Source organism: Brassica napus, chromosome A9 (genome assembly GCF_020379485.1).
Source record: "Brassica napus cultivar Da-Ae chromosome A9, Da-Ae, whole genome shotgun sequence".
Lineage (NCBI taxonomy): Eukaryota > Viridiplantae > Streptophyta > Magnoliopsida > Brassicales > Brassicaceae > Brassica > Brassica napus.
The window spans coordinates 10,081,325-10,102,865 of NC_063442.1; the positions used below are offsets into that span (position 1 = coordinate 10,081,325).

At 34.1% G+C, this 21,541-nt stretch overlaps 3 protein-coding genes across 4 annotated transcripts; all 3 read left to right on the plus strand.

The window, feature by feature from the left end:
- Positions 1 to 869: 869 nt before the first annotated feature.
- On the plus strand, positions 870 to 4,667 carry LOC106420159 (sulfite exporter TauE/SafE family protein 2). Of its 2 annotated transcripts, none has more exons than XM_048739802.1 (4): positions 870 to 1,781; positions 3,636 to 3,782; positions 3,871 to 4,026; positions 4,112 to 4,667. In XM_048739802.1, the coding sequence occupies exons 1-4, from the start codon at positions 930 to 932 to the stop codon at positions 4,418 to 4,420; spliced, it is 1,464 nt and encodes a 487-aa protein (XP_048595759.1). In that variant the 5' UTR covers positions 870 to 929; the 3' UTR covers positions 4,421 to 4,667. The 2 variants fall into 2 exon arrangements, with proteins under 2 accessions (XP_048595759.1, XP_022548214.1); XM_022692493.2 differs by having other exon boundaries at positions 921 to 1,781; positions 4,089 to 4,398.
- Positions 4,668 to 10,503: 5,836 nt separating this feature from the next.
- On the plus strand, positions 10,504 to 11,787 carry LOC111208974. Its single transcript, XM_048740309.1, has 2 exons — positions 10,504 to 11,080; positions 11,294 to 11,787. Exons 1-2 carry the CDS (start codon positions 10,504 to 10,506, stop codon positions 11,785 to 11,787), a joined length of 1,071 nt encoding a protein of 356 aa, XP_048596266.1.
- A 402-nt stretch (positions 11,788 to 12,189) lies between these two features.
- LOC106420244 (probable transcription factor At1g61730) lies at positions 12,190 to 13,605 on the plus strand. The gene has a single exon (XM_013861138.3). It carries the CDS (start codon positions 12,273 to 12,275, stop codon positions 13,413 to 13,415), a length of 1,143 nt encoding a protein of 380 aa, XP_013716592.1. The 5' UTR covers positions 12,190 to 12,272; the 3' UTR covers positions 13,416 to 13,605.
- The last annotated feature ends 7,936 nt before the right edge of the window (positions 13,606 to 21,541 follow it).

The following is a 21,541-nucleotide window of genomic DNA, read 5'->3' on the forward strand; positions in this document are numbered from 1 at the left end:
ATCCATTGATCTTGCTAGGAAAAAGAAGATTCTTTTTGGATGGAAGCCTCCTCCCATATCTTGGTTGAAATGTGATATTGCTTCTTCTTGGGATAAAGCCAGACATCAAAGTGGAGCAGCATGGATTCTTCGTAACCGACAAGGCAAAGTTCTTCTTCATGGGAGAAACTCCTTTACGAATATCTATAGTAAGCATGATGCTTCTTTGGAAAATTGGAAATGGGCTATAGATTGTTTGAAAACGCTTCACTTCAATGCCATTGTTTTTGCAAGTGAAGACAATGATTTGATTGGAGCAATTTCGAAACCTTCAGCTTGGCCCTCACTCAGATTCTACTCTTCCAATTTGCTTCCGTTGCTTCAGTGCTTCTTGGATTGGAATGTTAAATTCCATACTCCTAATGATATTAAAGGTGCTAAGCTAATGGCTGATAGTGTGATAAAAGAGAATCGATACCAATCTTACATAGCAGTTGGTATCCCCCATTGGTTTAGCCATTTGTTTTAGTTTTAAGGCTCTGTTTCTTATAATTTGTATGTATGTAATCATCACATTTGACCATTTTTTGGTATTATAATGAAATTCAGTGTGAAAAAAAGAAGAAGTATATTATATGCAAATCTTAAAATTAAAATATCTACATATTATTCTATTATCTTTGTATTTATAGATATTATATTATTTTCTTTATTTACTAATACTTTATACTTTAGGGATAAAGATGCTGACAAGAATGAATAAGATAATGTCCAAAACATCTATGTGGCATGTCTCAGCACTTTCTCACCACTTGCCAAAAGTTGAGTGGTCTCTTTTACGTTCTTCATCTATTTGTAATTTTTTTTTCTTTTTCTTTTCTACTTGACAATGCCATGCATAAACTCTCTCTCTCTTGAATTGCTTCTCCTATATAAACTTCTAAACATAAATGTCACACACACAGAAAAATCTCGACATCTCCAGAAATAGTCCCAAAACTTGTCAAAAATTAAAAACAACCCCAAACATAAAAATGAGAAACAATCTCGTCCCTCTAACTCTCTCCTTCCTCGCCATCACCAGCCTCCTAACTCCATCAATGGCAGAACCAGAACCTTCCTTTATCTTCCCTGTCCATCAACTCCTCAACAAAACCAGCTCATGGCTCGACTTTCCCAACAAATTCAACCAACCAAAGATCGAACTAACCGCATCAACACTCATCGCCGTTGTACTCTCCTTCCTCGCCGCAACTATCTCAAGCGCAGGCGGTATAGGCGGCGGAGGTTTATACGTTCCTATAATGACCATCGTGGCGGGACTCGACCTGAAAACAGCTTCAAGCTTCTCTGCTTTCATGGTAACAGGAGGATCCATAGCAAACGTGGGGTGCAATCTTTTCGTCAGAAACCCTAAAGCTGGAGGCAAGACGATGATCGACTTCGACTTGGCTCTGCTTCTTGAACCGTGTATGCTTCTTGGAGTTAGTGTCGGAGTGATATGCAACCTTGTGTTTCCGAACTGGCTTATAACGAGTCTCTTCGCCGTGTTTCTTGCGTGGTCGACGGTGAAGACGTTTGGAAACGGGCTTTATTACTGGAGGTTGGAGTCAGAGATGGTGAAGGTCAGAGAGGCGAGTATGGTCGGAGAAGAAGATGAGAAGATGGAGAGTGTGAAGTTGCCTCTTTTGGTAGATTATGAGAGACCAAAGAGGTTTCCATGGATGAAGCTTGGAGTTTTGGTGATTATTTGGCTCTCTTACTTTGCAGTTTACCTTCTTCGCGGAAACAAATACGGCGAGGTAATGATAACATTTAGTTTATCAGTATTATAGTATTAATTAATTTTACATTTATTGAACCATCTTTAGTTAATTATGTCTTTTAAGGTAATAAAAAGCAAGAAAAAAAAGCTTTGCAATATTGTAGAAATATCCATATATCAAATTATTTGGTAATCATGATATTGTATTATTTCGCTAATTTGACTGAAGCTTCCTTTTTGGCATCGAGTGAAACTTCATTTGTCACGTCTCACGAGTTATTGTTAGTAATCTTATACTGAATTCATGTTACATTACTACAAGTAAACTAATAATTCAGTCAAGATGGATTATCATTAATAATGATTTGTTACAAATATTCTGTAAGATATGATTCAAATTTTGTTTTAAGTAGGTTTTGACACTAATTTATTATTTTTATTATATATTATGAAAATTATTATACTACGATTTATTTATTGAGAATTTTACGAAAATCTTCTACAAATTAAAAATTCTGATAAACTCCTATAAACTTGTTTCAATGATACCAAATCGCATTTAATATGTTAGATTAATGAATACTAATTAACCACGAGAATTTCTACGGTTTAAGTTAGTAATACTCTCTCTATTTCAAAAAGTTTTAAAATTTTTTTAATAAAGGTTTCAAAAATATACATATATGTTTTAGTTGATTTTTATTAGCTAATAATGATAAATTACAAACTTAAAAAATCGATTGGATTTATTAAAATGCTATTGGTATAAAATTATAGAAAATTTGTATTCACAAAATAATATATTTATTATTAAAATATAATATATTTTTAATGTAAAACACACATTTTCTTATAAACAGAGGGAAGTACTATTTTAATATTATATAGAGAAAGTAATATTTCAAAATACAAATTTCATGTCCTAAATATGGTTATTGTGTCTATAAACTAATGAGGGACATTTTAGCAAAAAAAAAGAAGAAAAAAACTAATGAGGAACGTGTTAATCATAAAGTTGGTATTTAGATTAATAATTATGAATAATTAGGTGAAATTTAAGAGGTTAAATGAGAAATAAATTAATCACGTTTGAATTGTTCTCATCTACCTGCATGCCATTTATTTTTATTGCTGGGGGTGTGGGATCACGCGGTGATGATGCGTTTGAAAAACGTAGGGAACTTTTTTGGTTAATAGCGATGGCGAACTTGTTCACGTGAAGACAGATTATCATCAATGATGTGGCTTCTAGAGTTTGGTCCTTTTTTTTGGTGCAACTCTAGAGTTTGGTCCTATGTGGAAAAATTCGTGTCTTTTTCTTCTTACTATCTTTAATAAGTTTTGAACTTTTTAAGATTCCGTAACCTTTCAGAGATGCTTGGGCTACTATTTTGTTTTATTTTCAGAATTTTTCTTCTTAAGAAAAAGTATATATGTAAGAAAGGTGAATTCTTGGTAAAAAGAATATCTAATTTTTTTTCGGAATTTTGAAAGATTTTTGTTGCTTTTTACTACTATGATTTGGTTATTTTTATTATAACTATGGGTATGGTGGATTCTCTTTTGAAAATCTAGATATTATACAAAATCCACTTGAACTTTTTCCTATCATTTTCGTTTTAGGAATGATTTCATTAATCTATATAAGATTTCTTGTTTTCTCAGTTTTGTTGAACAATCTTTGATGATATGACGAATTTATACTCTAATCAATTTTAAAGACATTATAAAAGATACTTGAACGTACCAACTAATGGACACTCACTGTCCTCTTCAGTAGAATTATGGTGCCATTTGCTGTCTTTTTAACTTTTTACATGTAAATATGACAATGCGTACCAAGTAATTTACATTCAATTAACTTATGAACTTCAATACTTTGCATTTGCAGGGAATCATATCAATCGAGCCATGTGGAATGACTTACTGGCTGCTCTCGTCAACTCAAATACCACTCACTTTGTTCTTCACTCTTTGGATCTGCTTCAGTGACAATGTTCAAGGCAACCAGTGTTCTGAAAACCATGTCTCAGTAAAGGTCCGATTTCACAAAACCAACAAACACTTATTAGTTGCCAAAAAAGAAGATAAAATTGACAAATATCTGAAAACATTTTTTTGTGTAGGATGTAGAAGATTTGACGTCAAATAATGGAGGAAGATCAAACAAGTGCATGTTTCCTATGATGGCTCTATTAGCTGGAGTTTTGGGTGGTGTTTTTGGTATTGGAGGCGGAATGCTCATAAGCCCTCTCCTCCTACAAGTTGGTATCGCTCCTGAGGTAATATATAGGTTCTTGGCTCGATCAAGAAAAGAGTTTATTTCGCTATATCAAGTAAATAGACTCTGTTTTTGTTTTGATGTAGGTAACTGCAGCGACATGTTCTTTCATGGTTTTGTTTTCATCGACAATGTCTGCGATTCAATACTTGTTACTAGGCATGGAACATACTGGAACTGCAAGTCTATTTGCGATTGTATGTTTTGTGGCATCACTCGTTGGACTAATGGTGGTCCAAAAGGTTATAACCCAGTATGGAAGGGCTTCGATAATTGTATTCTCGGTTGGTATCGTCATGGCACTGAGCATTGTGTTGATGACCAGCTATGGAGCTCTTGATATTTGGAATGATTTTATCTCTGGCAGTTACATGGGTTTCAAATTACCTTGTTGAGACCAAACAAAAAGGTTTTGCTTTCTTTGGTTAATAGTTAATAATAGATGTGTATACCCATCATGTTCAGTTCTTGCATGTTTTTGCTCGTTGTTCCATTGTTCATTAGAATTTTTACTTTTTTTGTACGATTTTTAAATCGATATTCAGAATGCACATCTCGTGAATTCTGAATACATGGTCAAAATAAAATACATTGTAAGACCAGAACTCATATTAACATCACACTTGTGCATTTCTTGGATAATTTTATTGCCACGATTATATATAGCTTAAGAATTTACGTAAATACAAAACTATCACATTCCAGCATAACAACACTACCTGAAAGATTCATGTATACATAAGTCACCGGTGTACTAAATCTTACACCTTATACCGAACCGCCTTTTCTTTTAATACGCAGTAGAAGTTAGAAATTTAAGGCTAACAAAAATTTAAGATTCATATTGAACTGGTCATTTTCTTAATTATATTCATTCCCAAAAACCTTTGCTAGGGAATACACAGCAGATTACAGACACTGGAATTAAGCAAAATAGGTACAAACAACAAACCATTCTACTCGGAATCCATAAGACGATATAGCAAGTGGCTAGCCGGATCAAATTTTATCCTCATTTCTTGGCCTGAGTTTAATCTGGGAAAGGACGACAAGCGTCCCACTCTCCTCCAGCGTAAAATCTATGACGAAGTACTAAGTGGGGATGAGTGAATTGAAAGACAAAAAAGCCAAACCTGATGACTCCAGGACCCAGTCTACGCATAAGAGAAAGGACGAGGTGAAATGGTAGCTGCTTTGCCAAGGGAGAAACGGAAACCTGCATTGAGTATCTTCAACCCATAACACTATTTTTATGTCAAAACCATGCTATTTTGGTGTAGTTTCAACACTAAAAAAATATTTTTCTCCAACCACAACATTAAACTTTACACTAAAAATTATTTTATAATATTATATGTATTTAACTTTTTATTTGTCATTTATTTAATTGTAAATTTTATTAATAAAATAAGTGAAAAGTTTTTTAGTGGAGAAAATAGTGTTATAGTGTGGTGAATAGTGTCACACCAAATTTGGTGTGAAATTATAGTGTGACATTAAAATAGTGTGATTTTGCCGTTGGGTTGAAGAACTTTTAGTGCAAAAATTACATTAAAATAGTTTTTACAGTTTGGTTGGAGATGATCTAATAAGAAAAAAAAAAACACATTTTGTCGAGGGAAACAAAGAATCTACATCAACATTGCGATGCCAAAGGAATTCAAAACGCGCTACCACAAAAGTCACCCAAAAACTCCGATGACCAAAAGAGATCTAAAGGACCTGCACATTTCTGCTCCAAAAGACAGATTCCAACGCTGCAAAAGAAGGCAGCAATGACAAACGATGCCAATGCACAAATGACTAGAATCTAAAAATCTATTATTAGAGAGCGTAAATCCAAATCAAAAGACTCTAAGGACGAAACAGTGAGCAGAGGAGGACAAAGGACCGAGAAGCTCACAAGACTTCTCTCGACGTTAAAGCAAAGACCATTCCATGTGCCAGAACAAAAATAAGAAACCGTCCAAAAATCTAACGAACTAGTCATTTTTATTACTCTAATTTTCTTTTAGGTTAATACTTTAATTATAGTGTTAAATTCTACTAATATCATATAATGAGATATCTTGGTAAGTGTTGCTAAAAAAAGAGATATCTTGGTAAGAAATTAGATTAATTCTTATGCGCTAAAAGCTTTATTTTCAATGATTTTCAGTGTACATATCTATTGAACTATTTAAAATATTGAAATGATAAATAAATAATTTCTTAAAAAATTATTTTTAAAAAATATTCTTATCATATGCTTTTATTATTTAAAATTAATTTTATTAATTTATAATAAATGCTATTATTATATTTATCAGATATTGAAGAAGGATCTTACCGTTAATGTTTGAAGAACTTTCCTCTTTGTTTTCCAACACATTCTTCTTTTTCATTCTGACACATTCTTATCGTTTTCAAGTAAATAATCTAATTTTATGGGCTTAGCTTTTATTTCAGTTTCCGATCTCATTCTATTTGGGCTTTGGTCATTTGGGTTATCATAAACCCGGTTATATTTTTTTTCTTGAAATTTTAGAATAAATATAAAAGTTTCCAGAACTATATTCTTAACAATAAAATTGTTAACTTTTTTTTTCCAAAATAAAGTTTCCAGAATAATATCAATTTCTCTTTCCTTTTTTTATCCTCTAAAATAAATAGCTTTATTAATTAATTAAAAATGTATATAAATTAGTAATAGTCACATTTACGCAGCCAAGCACTTAATCCTACTATATAAAAGGGACTAAATTCAAGGCTTTTGAGACTATCCACCTCAGCCAAAATATTCTCATCCAAAAAAAATTAAAAATAAATATCATTTAGAAGATAATTAACTAACATAAAACTTTTGATATTTCTAGAAATTTCAAATTTGTAACTGCTAATTTATTAATAGAATCATATATCTATATTGAATTATGTTCTATTTGTAATCGTTAGACTTTAAGAGTAAATAAATTATTAATTTATAATATATTTAGTTTATAACTTTATATTGTAGTTATAAATAAAGAGAATAACCGGGAAAGGTGAAGAAACTCATATAAAATTATGTAATTAAAATGGTAAAATGGTGAGTATGATGAGGTGAATCTAAGAAAATTTGTTGTACAAATTATGGTGCTTTCTTCGTCCACTATAATGATTTAAAATAATATATATTCATATAAATAAGTCAATATTTGTTGTTTTTTTTTTGGTAAGATGTTAAGATTATCATTTTCTGAAAGGTTACACTGATCCAAAGAGATTAGTTTGTGGAGCTAACCAAACGAGGATTATAGTGTTTACTTTGGAAAAAGTAATAGGTTGAACGATAGATGGCGTACGTGTTTTTTTACATGGAAATCTGCACATATATTAAAATTGTAAGATTTGAATCATAGAGAAAATATAGTGTATATGACTGAAGTTGATCCATTATGAAACTAAAGATGGCTAAAATTCTTCTTTGTCAAAATGCATAGATGTGAATCTTATATGAATAGAGTTCTCAATTGCTTATAGCAGTGTAATAAATTCCGTGTGTAAATGGAAAAAATATTATATAAGTGAAAACAAAAATTATGTTTTTTTTCTTGTGCCTATAGGCTCTTCGCAATTTGAAGAAGAAAGAACATATTGTGTGAAAATCTTTGGCTCGGTCAAATTTTATCGAATTGTTTATAAAACTGTTGTTATCTGATTCATGTAAATTTTCAGTGTTGACTTTTTTCTGTGATTTAAATTTAAAAAAAAAGATAAAACTTTCGATAAGTTTTGTAAACTCAGAACAAGTATTTAACTTTAGAAAGCATTTACATGTTTCAAACTTATAATATATACATATATAATGTTTAAAATTATGTATATAAAACCTGTGTAAAATGTGCCTAAATATGTTTCTCTTCTTTAATGTGTTAATCCTACTATATATAACATTATTTTAAAATTTCAAAAATTTTATGTCACATACAAAAACCATCAATAAAAAATATAATTCTCCATCTACAACCAGAAAAATGAAAAATTATAAACATATAAATTTAAATTAAGAAAAACTAACATTGGAAAAAAAAAATTAATGTAAAAGAAATAAACCGACAAATAATATTATAAAATAAATTTATAAGACACAATCCGCGCGAAGCGCGGAAAAAATCTCTAGTTAAACTAAGAGCAACATTATCAAGACATTTGAACACTTCTTATGGGCGATTCTTACCCAATATTGGCCCAAAAATAAATATAAAGTCCGTTTAAATGAAGGAGACGATTTTTAGGTAAGAAGTTTTTTGACTTCGTTCTTCTGTCACGTGTCATTCTATGATACGTGACGTGAAGCGGTAGAGGGTCGCGTCGTTTTGGTCTGGATCTATTCTCTCCGTCTCCCTCTTCTCTCTCTCTCTCTCTCTCAATCCGTAGACGGCGATTCACATCGATCGATCGTGGAATCTCGCCATCGAATCTGCAGGTTCGTATTACTCTCTCTCTCAGTCTCCCTCTTCTCTGTCTCTCTCTCTCGTATCGATTATGTGTTTCTAATATTTTGCATGCTTTGGGTTTGATCAAGGTCCGCGGAGTTTGGGTTTAGGGTTTCATCGTCTCTTCCTTCGGTCGCTTTGGACGGGTACTTCCGCCGTCGTCGACTCTCTTCTTTCTCCGGTTAGAAACCATCTCCGCCGCCGTCACCAACAGGTTTGTCTTCTTTCTCCGTCCTCCGTTAGCTATATAGAGGAATCATTTAAACAAATAGATTGGTGATTCGCCTTTTGGTTGTATATGATTGTATAGTGATCTGTTGGTTCGTGTTTCTGATGGACTTTTGTTTACCGATGAATATGATTGTATAGTGATCTGTGTTTTTGATTGTAAAGCAGAGGTTTTTGAGTGAATTTTTCGTATACTTGATTGATTAGGGAACTTTAGTTAAAAAAAAATGCTTGATTGATTAGTGAACTTTAGTTAATAAAAAATGCTTCATTGATTAGTGAACTGAATTTTGAGTTATATACTTGATTGATTAGTGAACTGAATTTTGATTGTATAGTTGATGGAGAGCCACGTTATATGTTGTGATCTATACTGAATTTTGATTCTATACTAGTTGTTTTAGATACATTGAAGAGATTGTATCAAGAACAAGCTGCTCGCTCAGTATTTCTGACTATCTGTTGCTGAACTAGTTACTATGTTTGTATTTCATGAAATGTGTTGCTGAATTCGTTGTTTCATAATTGGTACCTTAATGTATTTCTGTTTGGTAGCATTTTCCCTAATGTATGTGTTTGTGACTTCCCATGTGTAGTAAATGTATTTACCTAAATGTTTTTCTGCTTGGTAGTTCTTAAAAAAAATTATTTTCGACATTTGATATACTTGTCTATCATCTTAAGGCTACTATTGACTGACTTTCAATTTTTTTTTTGCAGGTTTAATTCGTAAAAATGGGCCGATATAGTTACAGCCAGCCTTCAGATTCATCACACTATGGTGGGGATCAAGCTGATAGTGGGTACAGCGAGACAGAAGAGCTTATTGGTCGTGACCAAGCTGAGTTGGAGTTGAAGTACCCTGAGCCGTCTCAGTACCCTATGCAGTATCCTCCACAACCTGAGGTGGAGTTTGGATTCCCCCAGGTTTGCTATTGTGGTGATGCACCAATTCTAGTTACATCAAAAAACGATCCGGGGAGGAGGGTATACACCTGCAAGAATGTGGATGATGGCGATTGCCATGTCTGGAAGTTTTGGGACGTCGCGGTGATGGAGGAGATGAGGGTGAGGGATAAACACATTCTGCAGTTGGAGGAAAAGGTAGATAACCTTACCTTAATGAGTAACTTTGAGTCTGAGGAAAAGGTGGTTAGGCTAGAGAACTTAGTTTCTGACTTGGCAAAGAAGTCGTTTACTTTAAAAATTGAGTTTGAAGTTTGTGTTGGTGTCATGCTCTTTGTATTAGTGGTACTTGGTCTGGTGATCGGAGGGAAGTGATGTTGGTGTTAACAGCATTACTAGGTCTGGTTTAGGAAGTTTGTGTTGGTGTCATGCTCTTTGTCTTACTCGTACTAATGCTGTTAACCCTTATGAGACTATGTACTAATGTGTTGTATTGTTATGAACTTTATGAATTACATGTATATTGTTCGATTCAATCACTTGCATAATTAACTTATTGATATCGAATTTGTCACCCAACTGTGCAATGTGACTTTAAAATGTGACTTCGAAACAACAACTACTTGTCTCGTGAACCACTTTAAACAACATAATAATTCAAAGGTACAACATAATAATTCAAAAGTGTAAGAGTCACATGAGTTGTTTTTTACTTCCACAACAAAACAATATACATTCACAAGTTGTATCACGAGAACACAATATACATTCACAAGTTGTATCACGAGAAGAGCTTATTTGCCCCTATAAATATGAAAGATCATTGGCAATTTAAAGACATCTCTCCCCTTTCATCAACTCTTCATTTTAAATGTAAAAAAACTCTAATGGCATCTTCTTCTCATTATCACTACCATAACGATGACGATGATGAAGATTATGTTAATGATTACGTTGAAGATTATGTTAATGATTACGTTCAAAACTTTGATGAAGAACCAAAAAAGCGGAAGCAACGTATTTATATGGAGAGGTTCCGAGAAGACGGCCACCAGAAGCTTTGGAATGATTACTTTAGCGAGACTCCAACTTACAATCCCGAGTTATTCCGCCGACGGTTCCGAATGAACAAATCTTTGTTCCTGCGTATTGTACAACGTCTCGAAACCAACATACCGTATTTTCAACAAGGAACCGATTGTACCGGACGGTCTAGTCTAACACCCCTACAAAAATGTACTGCAGCAATCCGACAGTTGGCTTATGGCGGTGCAGCTGATTCACTTGATGAGTATGTCCGGCTTGCTGAAACGACAGCTCGGAAATCTTTGCACAAATTTACCGCCGGAATAATCAGCTTGTTTGGTGATGAATACCTACGCCAACCGACACAAGAGGATCTGCAAAGACTTCTCTATATTGGAGACCAACGTGGGTTTCCGGGGATGATTGGCAGCATCGACTGTATGCATTGGGAGTGGAAGAATTGCCCCACTGCTTGGAAAGGAATGTATTCCCGAGGAACAGATAAACCAACAATTGTTTTGGAGGCGGTAGCTTCAAGTGACCTCTGGATATGGCACGCGTTTTTTGGAGCTCCAGGTACTATGAACGATCTTAATATTCTTGATCGATCCCCCGTTTTTGATGACATTATTAACGGAATTGCGCCAGAAGTGAACTTCTATGTTAATGGTAATCAATATCATTTGGCATATTATCTCACTGATGGTATTTATCCTAAATGGGCGACTTTTATTCAATCTATCCGACTTCCTCAAAGTGAGAAACATTCGTTATTTGCTAAAACCCAAGAAGCTGTTCGAAAAGATGTCGAGCGTGCCTTCGGAGTTCTGCAAGCTAGATTTGCCGTAGTGAAAAATCCATCCAAGCTATGGGATAAAGACAAAATAGCAAATATTATGAAGGCATGCATCATACTCCATAATATGATTGTCGAGGATGAACGATCATCATACACTCAGTATAACGTGAGAGAATTTCAAGAAAGCGAGGAAGATGATACATTCACCGTTACTCCGAATTCAAATCTCGGCACTGCAATGGATCGTCGAGCGAGCGTCCGTAACAGACAAGCCCATGAACAATTAAAATTCGATTTAATCGAAAATATTTGGGCTAAATTTCGACATTTTCCAAATAACCAATGATTTTAAAGTTTCTATGAATTGAATAAATGTGTGATTTATGAAATTTTTTTTTTATGTATGGAATGTAATAAAATGTTTGTAATTTTAATTAAATTAAATTTTTTCCTCTTTTTAATGTATTGAATATAAATGGATATATCTTAATTACTACTTATTAATAAAAAAATGATTCTATACCTAAGAACCTTCTAAAAGTTCCATTGATAATGTTGTATTTTACTTAAGTATCTTAGAAAACTTCTTAGACTAAAAATACTAATTAAATATTCTAAGAAGTTTGATAAGAGTTGGCATTGATAATGTTGCTCTAATAAACCTTAAATCCAAAATTCCTTAACCCAAATCTAAAAAAAAAAGGAAAAAAGAAAGAAAAAGGAAAACCCCTAAAGTATCTATTGGAAGACAGCGAACACTTCTCTTTATATTCCTTCTCTCTAACTGTACTTGCCGTCTCACAGACAAAAGCCCTAACCACTTCTCTTCCAATGTCGAAGAAACGCAACCCTTTGGAAGATCCACCCGCCGCTTCTTCAAGCGACGAAGAAGAAGTCGAGTCTTCCGCCGAGGAAGAAGAAGAAGAAGACGATAACTCCTCATCCGAAGAAGAAGACGACGATCCCAAACCTCCTCCTCCCTCCTCCTCCGCCGTCACCATCGCCGTCCCAGGCAAACCCACCGCCTCCCTCCCCGCCGCCGATTCAGAATCCGGATCCGAGACCGAGACCGACTCCGAATCTGAACCGGAGCAGCCAACAAACAAGGGATCTGGCAAAGCCATCCTCACCGCCAAGAAGTCCAACGACGCTCCTCCTCCGCCGCCTGTTGCTCTCGCTTTACCGGCGAAATCGGGATCCAAGCGGCCTAGCACTGAAGGTTCGTCCAAGGAGACGAACTCCAAGCGGGTTAAGAAGGATGAAGAGAAGAGAGAAGACTCCAAGAAGCCTGCTGCCTTTCAGAGACTATGGACCGAAGAAGATGAGATCGCTGTCTTGCAAGGTATGATCGATTTCAAGAATGATACAGGGAAGTCTCCTTACGACGACACTAATGTTTACTACGATTACATCAAGAAGTCTATTAGCTTTGAGGTTAGCAAGAACCAGTTTATGGATAAGATTAGGAGTTTAAGGAAGAAGTACATCGGTAAGGAGAAACCGTCTTTCACGAAGCCGCATGATCAGAAGTCTTATCGGCTGTGTCAGTACATCTGGGGACCTGATGGGATGGGTCTTGAATCCGCTGTTAAGTCCAACGGTGCGTCGAAAAAGAGTCAGAAGAAGACTAAGAAGCTTGACTCCGTGAAGCAGGAGCTTTCCTTTGGTGCCTCCCCCAATGGTAAGACGGTTGATGATGATGAGAATGATGTGGAGGTGGCGGTTGCTGCTAAGAAGCATGATTGGTTTGAGAACTCGTTTCTTGTTAAGGGGATTGCGGGGTTCGGTGTTGATGAGCATTATGTGAAACAGAGATGGAGTTTGGTTCCGGTGGAGACCAAGAAGAAGGTTGAAGAGAAGCTCAAGCTGTTGCAGGCCAAGGAAATTGAGTTTGTGTTGCAGAAGACTGAGGTTTTGCATGAAGTGACCACTATGATCGCTGAAGCATCTAAGAATAAGCCATTAGATATATAGATTGAATGCCAATGTCTCTCTTTTGCTTTTTTTTTCTTTTTTTTGAACTTAGGGTTTACCCTTTTGATTCCATGTTATGATCTATCTATGATTATGTAATTTTCTGGTTTATTTTGATGGTTTTCTCTCATACGAAACTCTCTGTTTTGGTTTTGTTGCTTATATATAAAAGTAGGCCTGGGATTTTAAACCGGATTGTCTGAATCGAGTGAGAATTAATCAAAGAAGAGGAAGGTAAACAAGTAAGTTGTTACCAGTGGCTGACCCAGGAATGAAATTAACCTGGGTCATAACTTATCTAGTTAATTGAAAAAAATTCTACAAGGTATTATAATAGCAATTGAACCCGGGTCATGAGGGTTTAAAAGCATCACTCTACCAACTATGCTGCTGATTTTAATATGTTTCTTTAAACAAATCAAATTTTTTGGATATTTAAGGGGTATCACATGACACCCCATTCTCCTGCATAGGCCAGTCTATGGTTGTGACAAAGATCATGTGCTTACTTTCTAAAAAGCCTTTTGATCAACGGTTGCGATGGACCATAAGATCCATTAAAAAAATTAGGGATAAAATTTAATTTAACGTAACAAGCAAATAATGAATATAATTACTGTCTGCGAATAATTTGAAAATGAAAAAATGTTTCTTATTTATCTCTGAAGATGATATAATAATGATGAATAAAAGGTATGCGAATACAAGTGAATTCGAGAGTAAAATGGATATAATTTAGATGTAAGAAGCTTGAATCTCCTTCTCTATTCTCCTTTGTCATCTTTTTATATTCGTCTGGTGGAGGAACGTGACGGCGATGTGATCTATGACATGTATCTGTTTTAAATACCGCCTTTAAGGCTCTGATATCCCTTACGTTTTATGTTAAATCGGCCAGGTCGTCATTGACTATATTCTGAGCTCGGCATTCTTGGGTCGTTAGCCATGCCGGGCATTGATTCTGAATTGGGTGATGAATTGGTGACGGGTGGTTTATGAATTTCAAAATACGGTTCGAGATCCTGGTTCGCCGTATTTGTGGTGATTTAATCTGATGTCTGATTGCTGTGACCAAGATATTATTGTTGGAAAATGAATTGTTTTGGCGTTAATGATTGTTTGAGCTAAAACTCGCATTTTCAAATTTTATATTGGAAGAAAGTATAACCTTCTTTGAGGGTCCAGATTCTTTGCATAACCTCACAAACACGAAAGATGAAATAGCATAGTAGTGTTTTTTATTGATTGCAACACGAACAATTCGACACAGAGTTACACCAAAAAGACAGTCGAACAAAGCCAAAAACATCCAAGTCTAGAATTGGTAGTCTAACCACTTATGTCGTATGTTCTCTAAAACTAACATGAATTTCTCAGCAATTTTGTTTCTGGATCCCTTCCTTGAGTTTTCAAAGTCTTGTTTATATACTCCTCCAAGATCGACTGCATTATCTTCTATTTTCTCCGATCTTCCCTTATTTGTCGAGATCTCTTTTGGAAATTTTCATATATTGAAACTGAGCTATTTTACGTGTTCAGACCATTTTACGAGTTATGCATTTTTATATTTTATAGGAACAATTTTCTTTTTGCTCCGAGTTGCAGGTTTTTGTAGCGTTAGTTTACAAAATAATAAAACATTTTGTTTCGTTGAAATCATATCTGTGTTTAAGTTGTTTCCGACTTGACATTTTTTATATGATCAAATTACATCAAGCAACTCTTTTATTTGATGATCATATCCACAAAGAGTGAGGATCATGCAATAGAGTCATTGGTTTCTAGTTAAGCTAAATCAGAAATATCAAAGCAATAAAAAATAAATAATATAATTATAAATCAGTTTGTAAAATATCAAGGAAAATCGTTAGACTTAAGAGTTTATCAATTAAGAAATTCAAAACACAAATCAATAGATGTCAAGGTGAGAATTAACATATGACAGATATAAAAATATAATAATTTATAATTATTATATGGTGATATATCATATTATTACTTTAGATTGTGGCATATAAAAATATAATAATTTAAAATTAATTTATTTCTCAAAGAAGACAAAGTAGCAGAAATTCCATAAAAATACCCTAGTTAATTTTTAAGTTTTTTTAACATCCAAACTTTTTTGCTACCCAGTTTAATACCCAAACTAATTAATTTTCTCATTTTAATACATTAAGTTTTAAAACTGTGCTCATTTTAATACCAAAAGTATGCTCATTTTAATAGTAAGTTTCAGACAAAACTTAGAAAATCTCTAAAATTTAAAAAAAATCTTTAAATTTTCAAACTTTATTTGAATTTTTAAGAATAAAAGTAAAAAAATTTTTGGATAATCTTTATTTTTTTAATATTAGTTTTTGTTTTAGTTTGAAAATTTATTGTTCTCTGAACTTTCTTTTAAAAAAATATTTATTTTGTTCAGAATTAAGTTTTCTAGAATTTAAATTATTATCCAATTAAAGTTTAAAATAAAATTCCAAAATTTAAAGATTTTTTTGAATTTTAGATATTTTTTAAGTTTTGTTTGAAATTTATTAATATTTTTTTATTAAAATTAGCATAGTCTAAGTATTAAAATGGGTATAATTTTAAAGTATGTGTATTAAAATTAGAAAATAATTAGTTTCTGTATTAAACCGGGTATCAAAAAATTTGGGCATTAGAAAACTTAACAAAATTTTGTTGAGATATTTTTATGGAATTTTATCTTTTTAAAATGGAACTATAAAATAAAATATGTAGATTAAAAGAAGAAATATAAATGATAGAATTGAATAAATAAAATCTATAAATCAACATGAGCATTACACATAAGAAAATTATGAATCACCATATCATAACATGTGTGATTACTACTTTAATTTATGATATGTCTTATTGCACTAAATATAACAAAGTAAATAAATAGAGATCTTTCTATTATTAGTTATTGAGTTCCTAACAATAAAAAAAAAGTTATAAAAAAAAAACAATAATAAAAAATTGTCAATTACAAAGCCAGTTTGAGAAACGGATCAAAGCAGAGAAGGTAAAAGTCTATGAAAAGAAACTAAAGGCTCTTTATTGATTCAACTCTCCTCTTGTTAGATATTTCATATTTTTAACATAGCATAATGTTTCTTTCGTTGATCCAAGTGTCATGCGGAGAGAGCTACATCGCGGGGTCGCCATTCGTAAAGCTGTTCACCGTGCATATGCAATAGCTAGTTGATCATCATATTATCATATGTAAATATATATTATACGATGATATAATAGACTTGACCACTGTTAAAAAAAGGAAACCTTAATATTTCTCGAGTGTTTATTAAATTGGTGAAGTCGTCACAATTAGAGTTTTTCTTGATAACCCATACTTTGGGTATGTTTATTTCACCATCCAGATGAATCATTTAGTTTAGATTTTAAATTGCAACCCATCTAAATGGCTTATCTGGATGAGTTTTAGAAATCTAGATTTAATTTTTAGAATCATCAAATTGAACCAAATTGAACCATCTGGATGGAAATAGTTTTATCAAAGAGACAATGTGTGGAATATCCCCAATTAAGGTCTAAATTTGCTGAATGCCCATAATTATGGATAACCAAAAAATGAGTAATTTTTTGACACCGTGCGGACGAAAATGCCCTTATGCTTTGTCGAAAACAAGTAACTCTAGATCTATCAGCTAAATATTTACATAGCAGGTAACAATCTACATACCAACAACTAACATATCCGCTAATAATTTTAGTATCATCTAACAATCTATGTATCAAACAAATGTATCGACTAACAAATCATATATCAGTTAATGAAACTATTAGCAATTAATTAGTTATCTATTAAATAGCTTCAAATCTATTTGTAACAGCTAACACTTCATGTATCGATTAAGAATCCATTAAAATCTAAATAATAGCAGGTAAGTAATAAAATACCTACTAACATATATATTATCTAAAAGTTGATTGTGATTCGAAATTGGAAACATTGGAATTGGGGTGAGATAATAAGATTAGCATTATGGGTGTCAAAAGAATCAGAATAAAAAAATAAAGATTTGTGTTGAATTAGAAGATGATTTGAAGAATTTGTACGAGAGATAAAGATATTAGAATACATAAAAGGGAGAAGAGAGAGAGATAGATTGAGATAAGGGTATTATAATCACTAAAAATATTAAAAAGAAACAAGGTTATATGGCAAATTACATAGGTTTCTGAGTGCATCTACGCCAATTACTCTTTATCAAAATGGTATAGTGTCTATTATATTCGTGATATAATTAACAAATTACAAACCTAAACCTACTATATTTTGCCAATCAATAAAAATGACAAAACCACAAAAATCATTTCCCACTAAAACCACAAAACATATTTTCTCGTAAAAAATGGAAAAACGTATTTTCTCACTAAAACTACATAATGCATTTTTCCGCCAAAATCGAAAAAACGTATTTTCTGCCAAAATCACAAAAACGCATCTCCTCCCAAAACGCAAAACACACAATTTCCCGTCAAAACAATAAAAGTGCATTTTCTCGCCAGAAACGCAAAAATTCATTTTCCCAACAAAATCACAAAACACATTTTCCGACAAAACCACAAAACACATTTTCCCGCCAAAACACACATTTTCTCGCTAAACACACACAAAAATGCATTTTCTCGCCAAAACGCAAAAACACATTATTCTGCTATAAATGTAAAAATGCATTTTCCTCCCAAAAACGTAAAACGCATTTTTTCGTTAAAAAACACATTTTCTCGCCAAAAACGCAAAAGCACATTTTCTTGCCAAAACCACAAAAGCACATTTTTTCCATAAAAAAACACGAAGTTGGATCTTACCAAAACCGCAAAATTGCACTTTCCCGCCAAAATCACTAAAACACATTTTTATGCCAAAACCGCAAAACATGATTTCACGCTAAAACCACAAAAATATATTTTCTCACCAAAATTGTAAAATTTATTTTCCCAACAAAATCTCAAAAACGCAAAATCACATTTTCCCGCAAAAAAACACATTTTCCGCCAAAATCGCTAAATTTCACTTTCCTGCCAAAATCACAAAAACACATTTTTCCGCCAAAACCGCAAAACATGGTGTGACGTTAAAACTACAAACTGCATTTTCCCGTCAAAACCGTAAAATTCATTTGCCCAACAAACTACAAAATTATTTTTTCTCGTTAAAATCACAAAATCAATTTCTCGCTAAAATTGTGAATATGTACTTTTTTCGCTATGACCGCAAATTATAATTTTTGCTAAAACCATATTTTAAAATAATTATATATTAGATAATAAATAAAAATGAATATAGTGAAACAAAAATAATATATGATTAAATCAAAATAATAATATTTTAGTAATTTGTTTACTAAACTCATCTGGATGGAAATGAAAGTAAGAAAAACAAACATATGTCCATTTAGATGATTTATCTAGATGAACCATCTGGATGGGCAAACAAAAAGTCACATAAAAGCTGAATTGATCATCCGAATGGATCAGTTGGATAGAAATGACAGGTAGTGAAACAAACCGCTCCTTTGTTGATGGAACTACAATGAAGACATACACTTAAGGGTTAATTTGATGAATGAATGTATTGGGAGGAAATATTGAATTTTTAGTAAGATGAGAGAGAGAGATAGGAAGAGAAAAAAAGGAGAGAGAGAGTGATAAGGTTAGCGGTGAAATATAGTTTTTTTTTGTTATTGGATCAAATTTCCCTACACTTAAATATCTTTTAAAAAGATAAATAAGTATCAAAGGTTCTCTTTTGTTTTGCTTGCATCATTCCTCAGAAGCCCATCTTCCTCCGGTAAAATCCCATCATTTGAAAACTTTTTTAAGCCTTTTGTCTTCAATTCAAAACAAAAGCTCCAGGAAAATTGAATTCTTGTTGCGCATTTTGATACCTACAAAGTAAGGGAAACTGAGAAACAAACTAATTAATTGTTTTGAGAACAACAGACGTATATTCGATCGTTCCAAAATATCTAGACCAAGACGATTATTGGTCATTACCCCCGTTTCCATTGGTTTAAGGTGATGTTTTTGCTTTGGTGGTCCTGTGATAAGGCCGAATGTGTTTATAGTGACCAAGAAACGCACATATTGTTCCTTCATATAAAGAAACATTTAATACTATTTGTAGCTTTTATATGCATGGCTGTTAGATTCCCCTCCGGTCATTTTCAGTGTGCATGTGCTCCTCTCATGTATCTCCCGATATAATTGGTAGCCTATGGAAAAAAGTATTTTGTATTATTACAAGGAAACTAGCATTTAAAGGATAAAGAAAAACAAAAGAATTTAACTACTTTGAAGTACATAGTGCAGAGAGAGAGTTAAGAGAGAGAAAAGAGAGAAAAGAGAGATCTTGTTTGGGGTTCGGCGCGCGGCCGGCGCGTGAGCGTCCGTGCCGGCGCCGGAGCCTCTGTTTGTCCTTCGTAGTGTTCCCCCTTCGCTCTTCTTCGCCAACCTGTCAACGACTGCCTTGTCCGAGCTCTGGATTCGACCTCACCGCTTACGGTGGTTTCGGTCTTGGAGTAACGACGCTCTCGTCGGGAGGGTCCTGGTGGAGGAAGTGGCATGCATGTTCAGTGGTGGTGTTTTCCGGGAGGTGGAGGCTTTCGTAGATCCACCGCCGCCGGCTCTAGTTCCCGGGAAGGGAGTCTTCTTTAGATTTGCCTTCGCCGGCTTTAGTTTTGGAGAGCGGAGGCTAGCACAGCTCCGCGCTTCCACTTAGGATCCCGCGGTTCTTTGGGAAAAGTTTTCTAGTTTAGTTTTGTTTCATGGTCGGCGCAGTTGTCGGTAAGTCTTGGGTGGGGTCACTGCGGATGAGATCTTGGTTGAAGACAAGGTTCTCCGGCGAGGTGATGATTCTCAAGGAAAGGAAGAGATGGCTTCTTGAGTCGCGTGTCTTGGGTTTGAAGTATGCTAAAGGCGGAGGAGATCTCGAGGTTCGATTGATCTCTCCGGCGGGATGACACGGCGGTGAAGAATGGCTTTGCGTTTGTTTGGAGGCTTGTCTGGTTTCGAGCTCCGACGAACAAGGTGCTCGAGGGTGTTTGTTCCGGTGGCGTAAAGGCGGAGGTGATCAAGTCGAGGCGGTGACGACGTGTGTCGCGTCAATGGAGCAGATCACTCCACTTGTCGAGCCGCCTCCTTGATGCGCTAGCCAGCTGGCCGGGCGGTTTCTAAAGTTGGGCCGAGGGCCTGTTTAAGTTTTTATTTTGCCCCTGGGGTTGGGCTTGCGTTTGTTTTCTTTGTAATCGGGCTTCGGCCTTGTATGGGCTTGGCCCAATCATCTTATAATATCAAATCTTTGGCGGAAAAAAAAAAAAAGTACATATGTAAGACATGATACATCGATAGCATGTCTTTTGGTTATGGACCAATCCCCTAAGTCCTCCTTCCACCACCCCTTTATGATTTATAGATCTTATATACAGAGAATTGCGTTTTAAACTTCATATCGATTTCATAAAAATCTCAATAATATTCATCATGGCTTTGATAAATTCTAAAATATGTCCACTTTCTTGTTTTGCTTCTACAAATCCAAACAGCCTTCCAAAGTTTCTGGTTTCAAAATTTCACGGCACGGTAGATTCATCTTCGCCTGCAAATACAACTAAAAGATCGAGTCCGAGCAACTTCAACCTTCCGGTTTCAAACTATTTGAGGCGGTTTGATCATAAGATATCCATAGTATGTACCTCTATGTTCTGTTTAATTTTTTACTGGTTTGTAAAAACGTGTCTTTTTATTGTAGGAATATTTACAAGAACTCATTATTAAGAAGGTCTAGAATATACCAATTGCAAACCTAGGTGACATTACAGAGCTTAGATATGATCGATAACATTCAAGGTTTAGGCATCGATTTCCATTTTTTACACGAGATCGATCAAATCCTTCACATCGTTTACAAAGGATTCAACCAAAACAATGGATGCTATGACCGTGATCTCCGTGAGGTTGCACTTTGCTTTCGATTGCTGAGGCAAGAAGGCCATAATGTCCAAGAAAGTACATATAATGCATAAAAATTCTATATTTACTTGCTACGTTTTGCTAGTATGATATATGCGTATTTATGGTTACAATGTTTATAA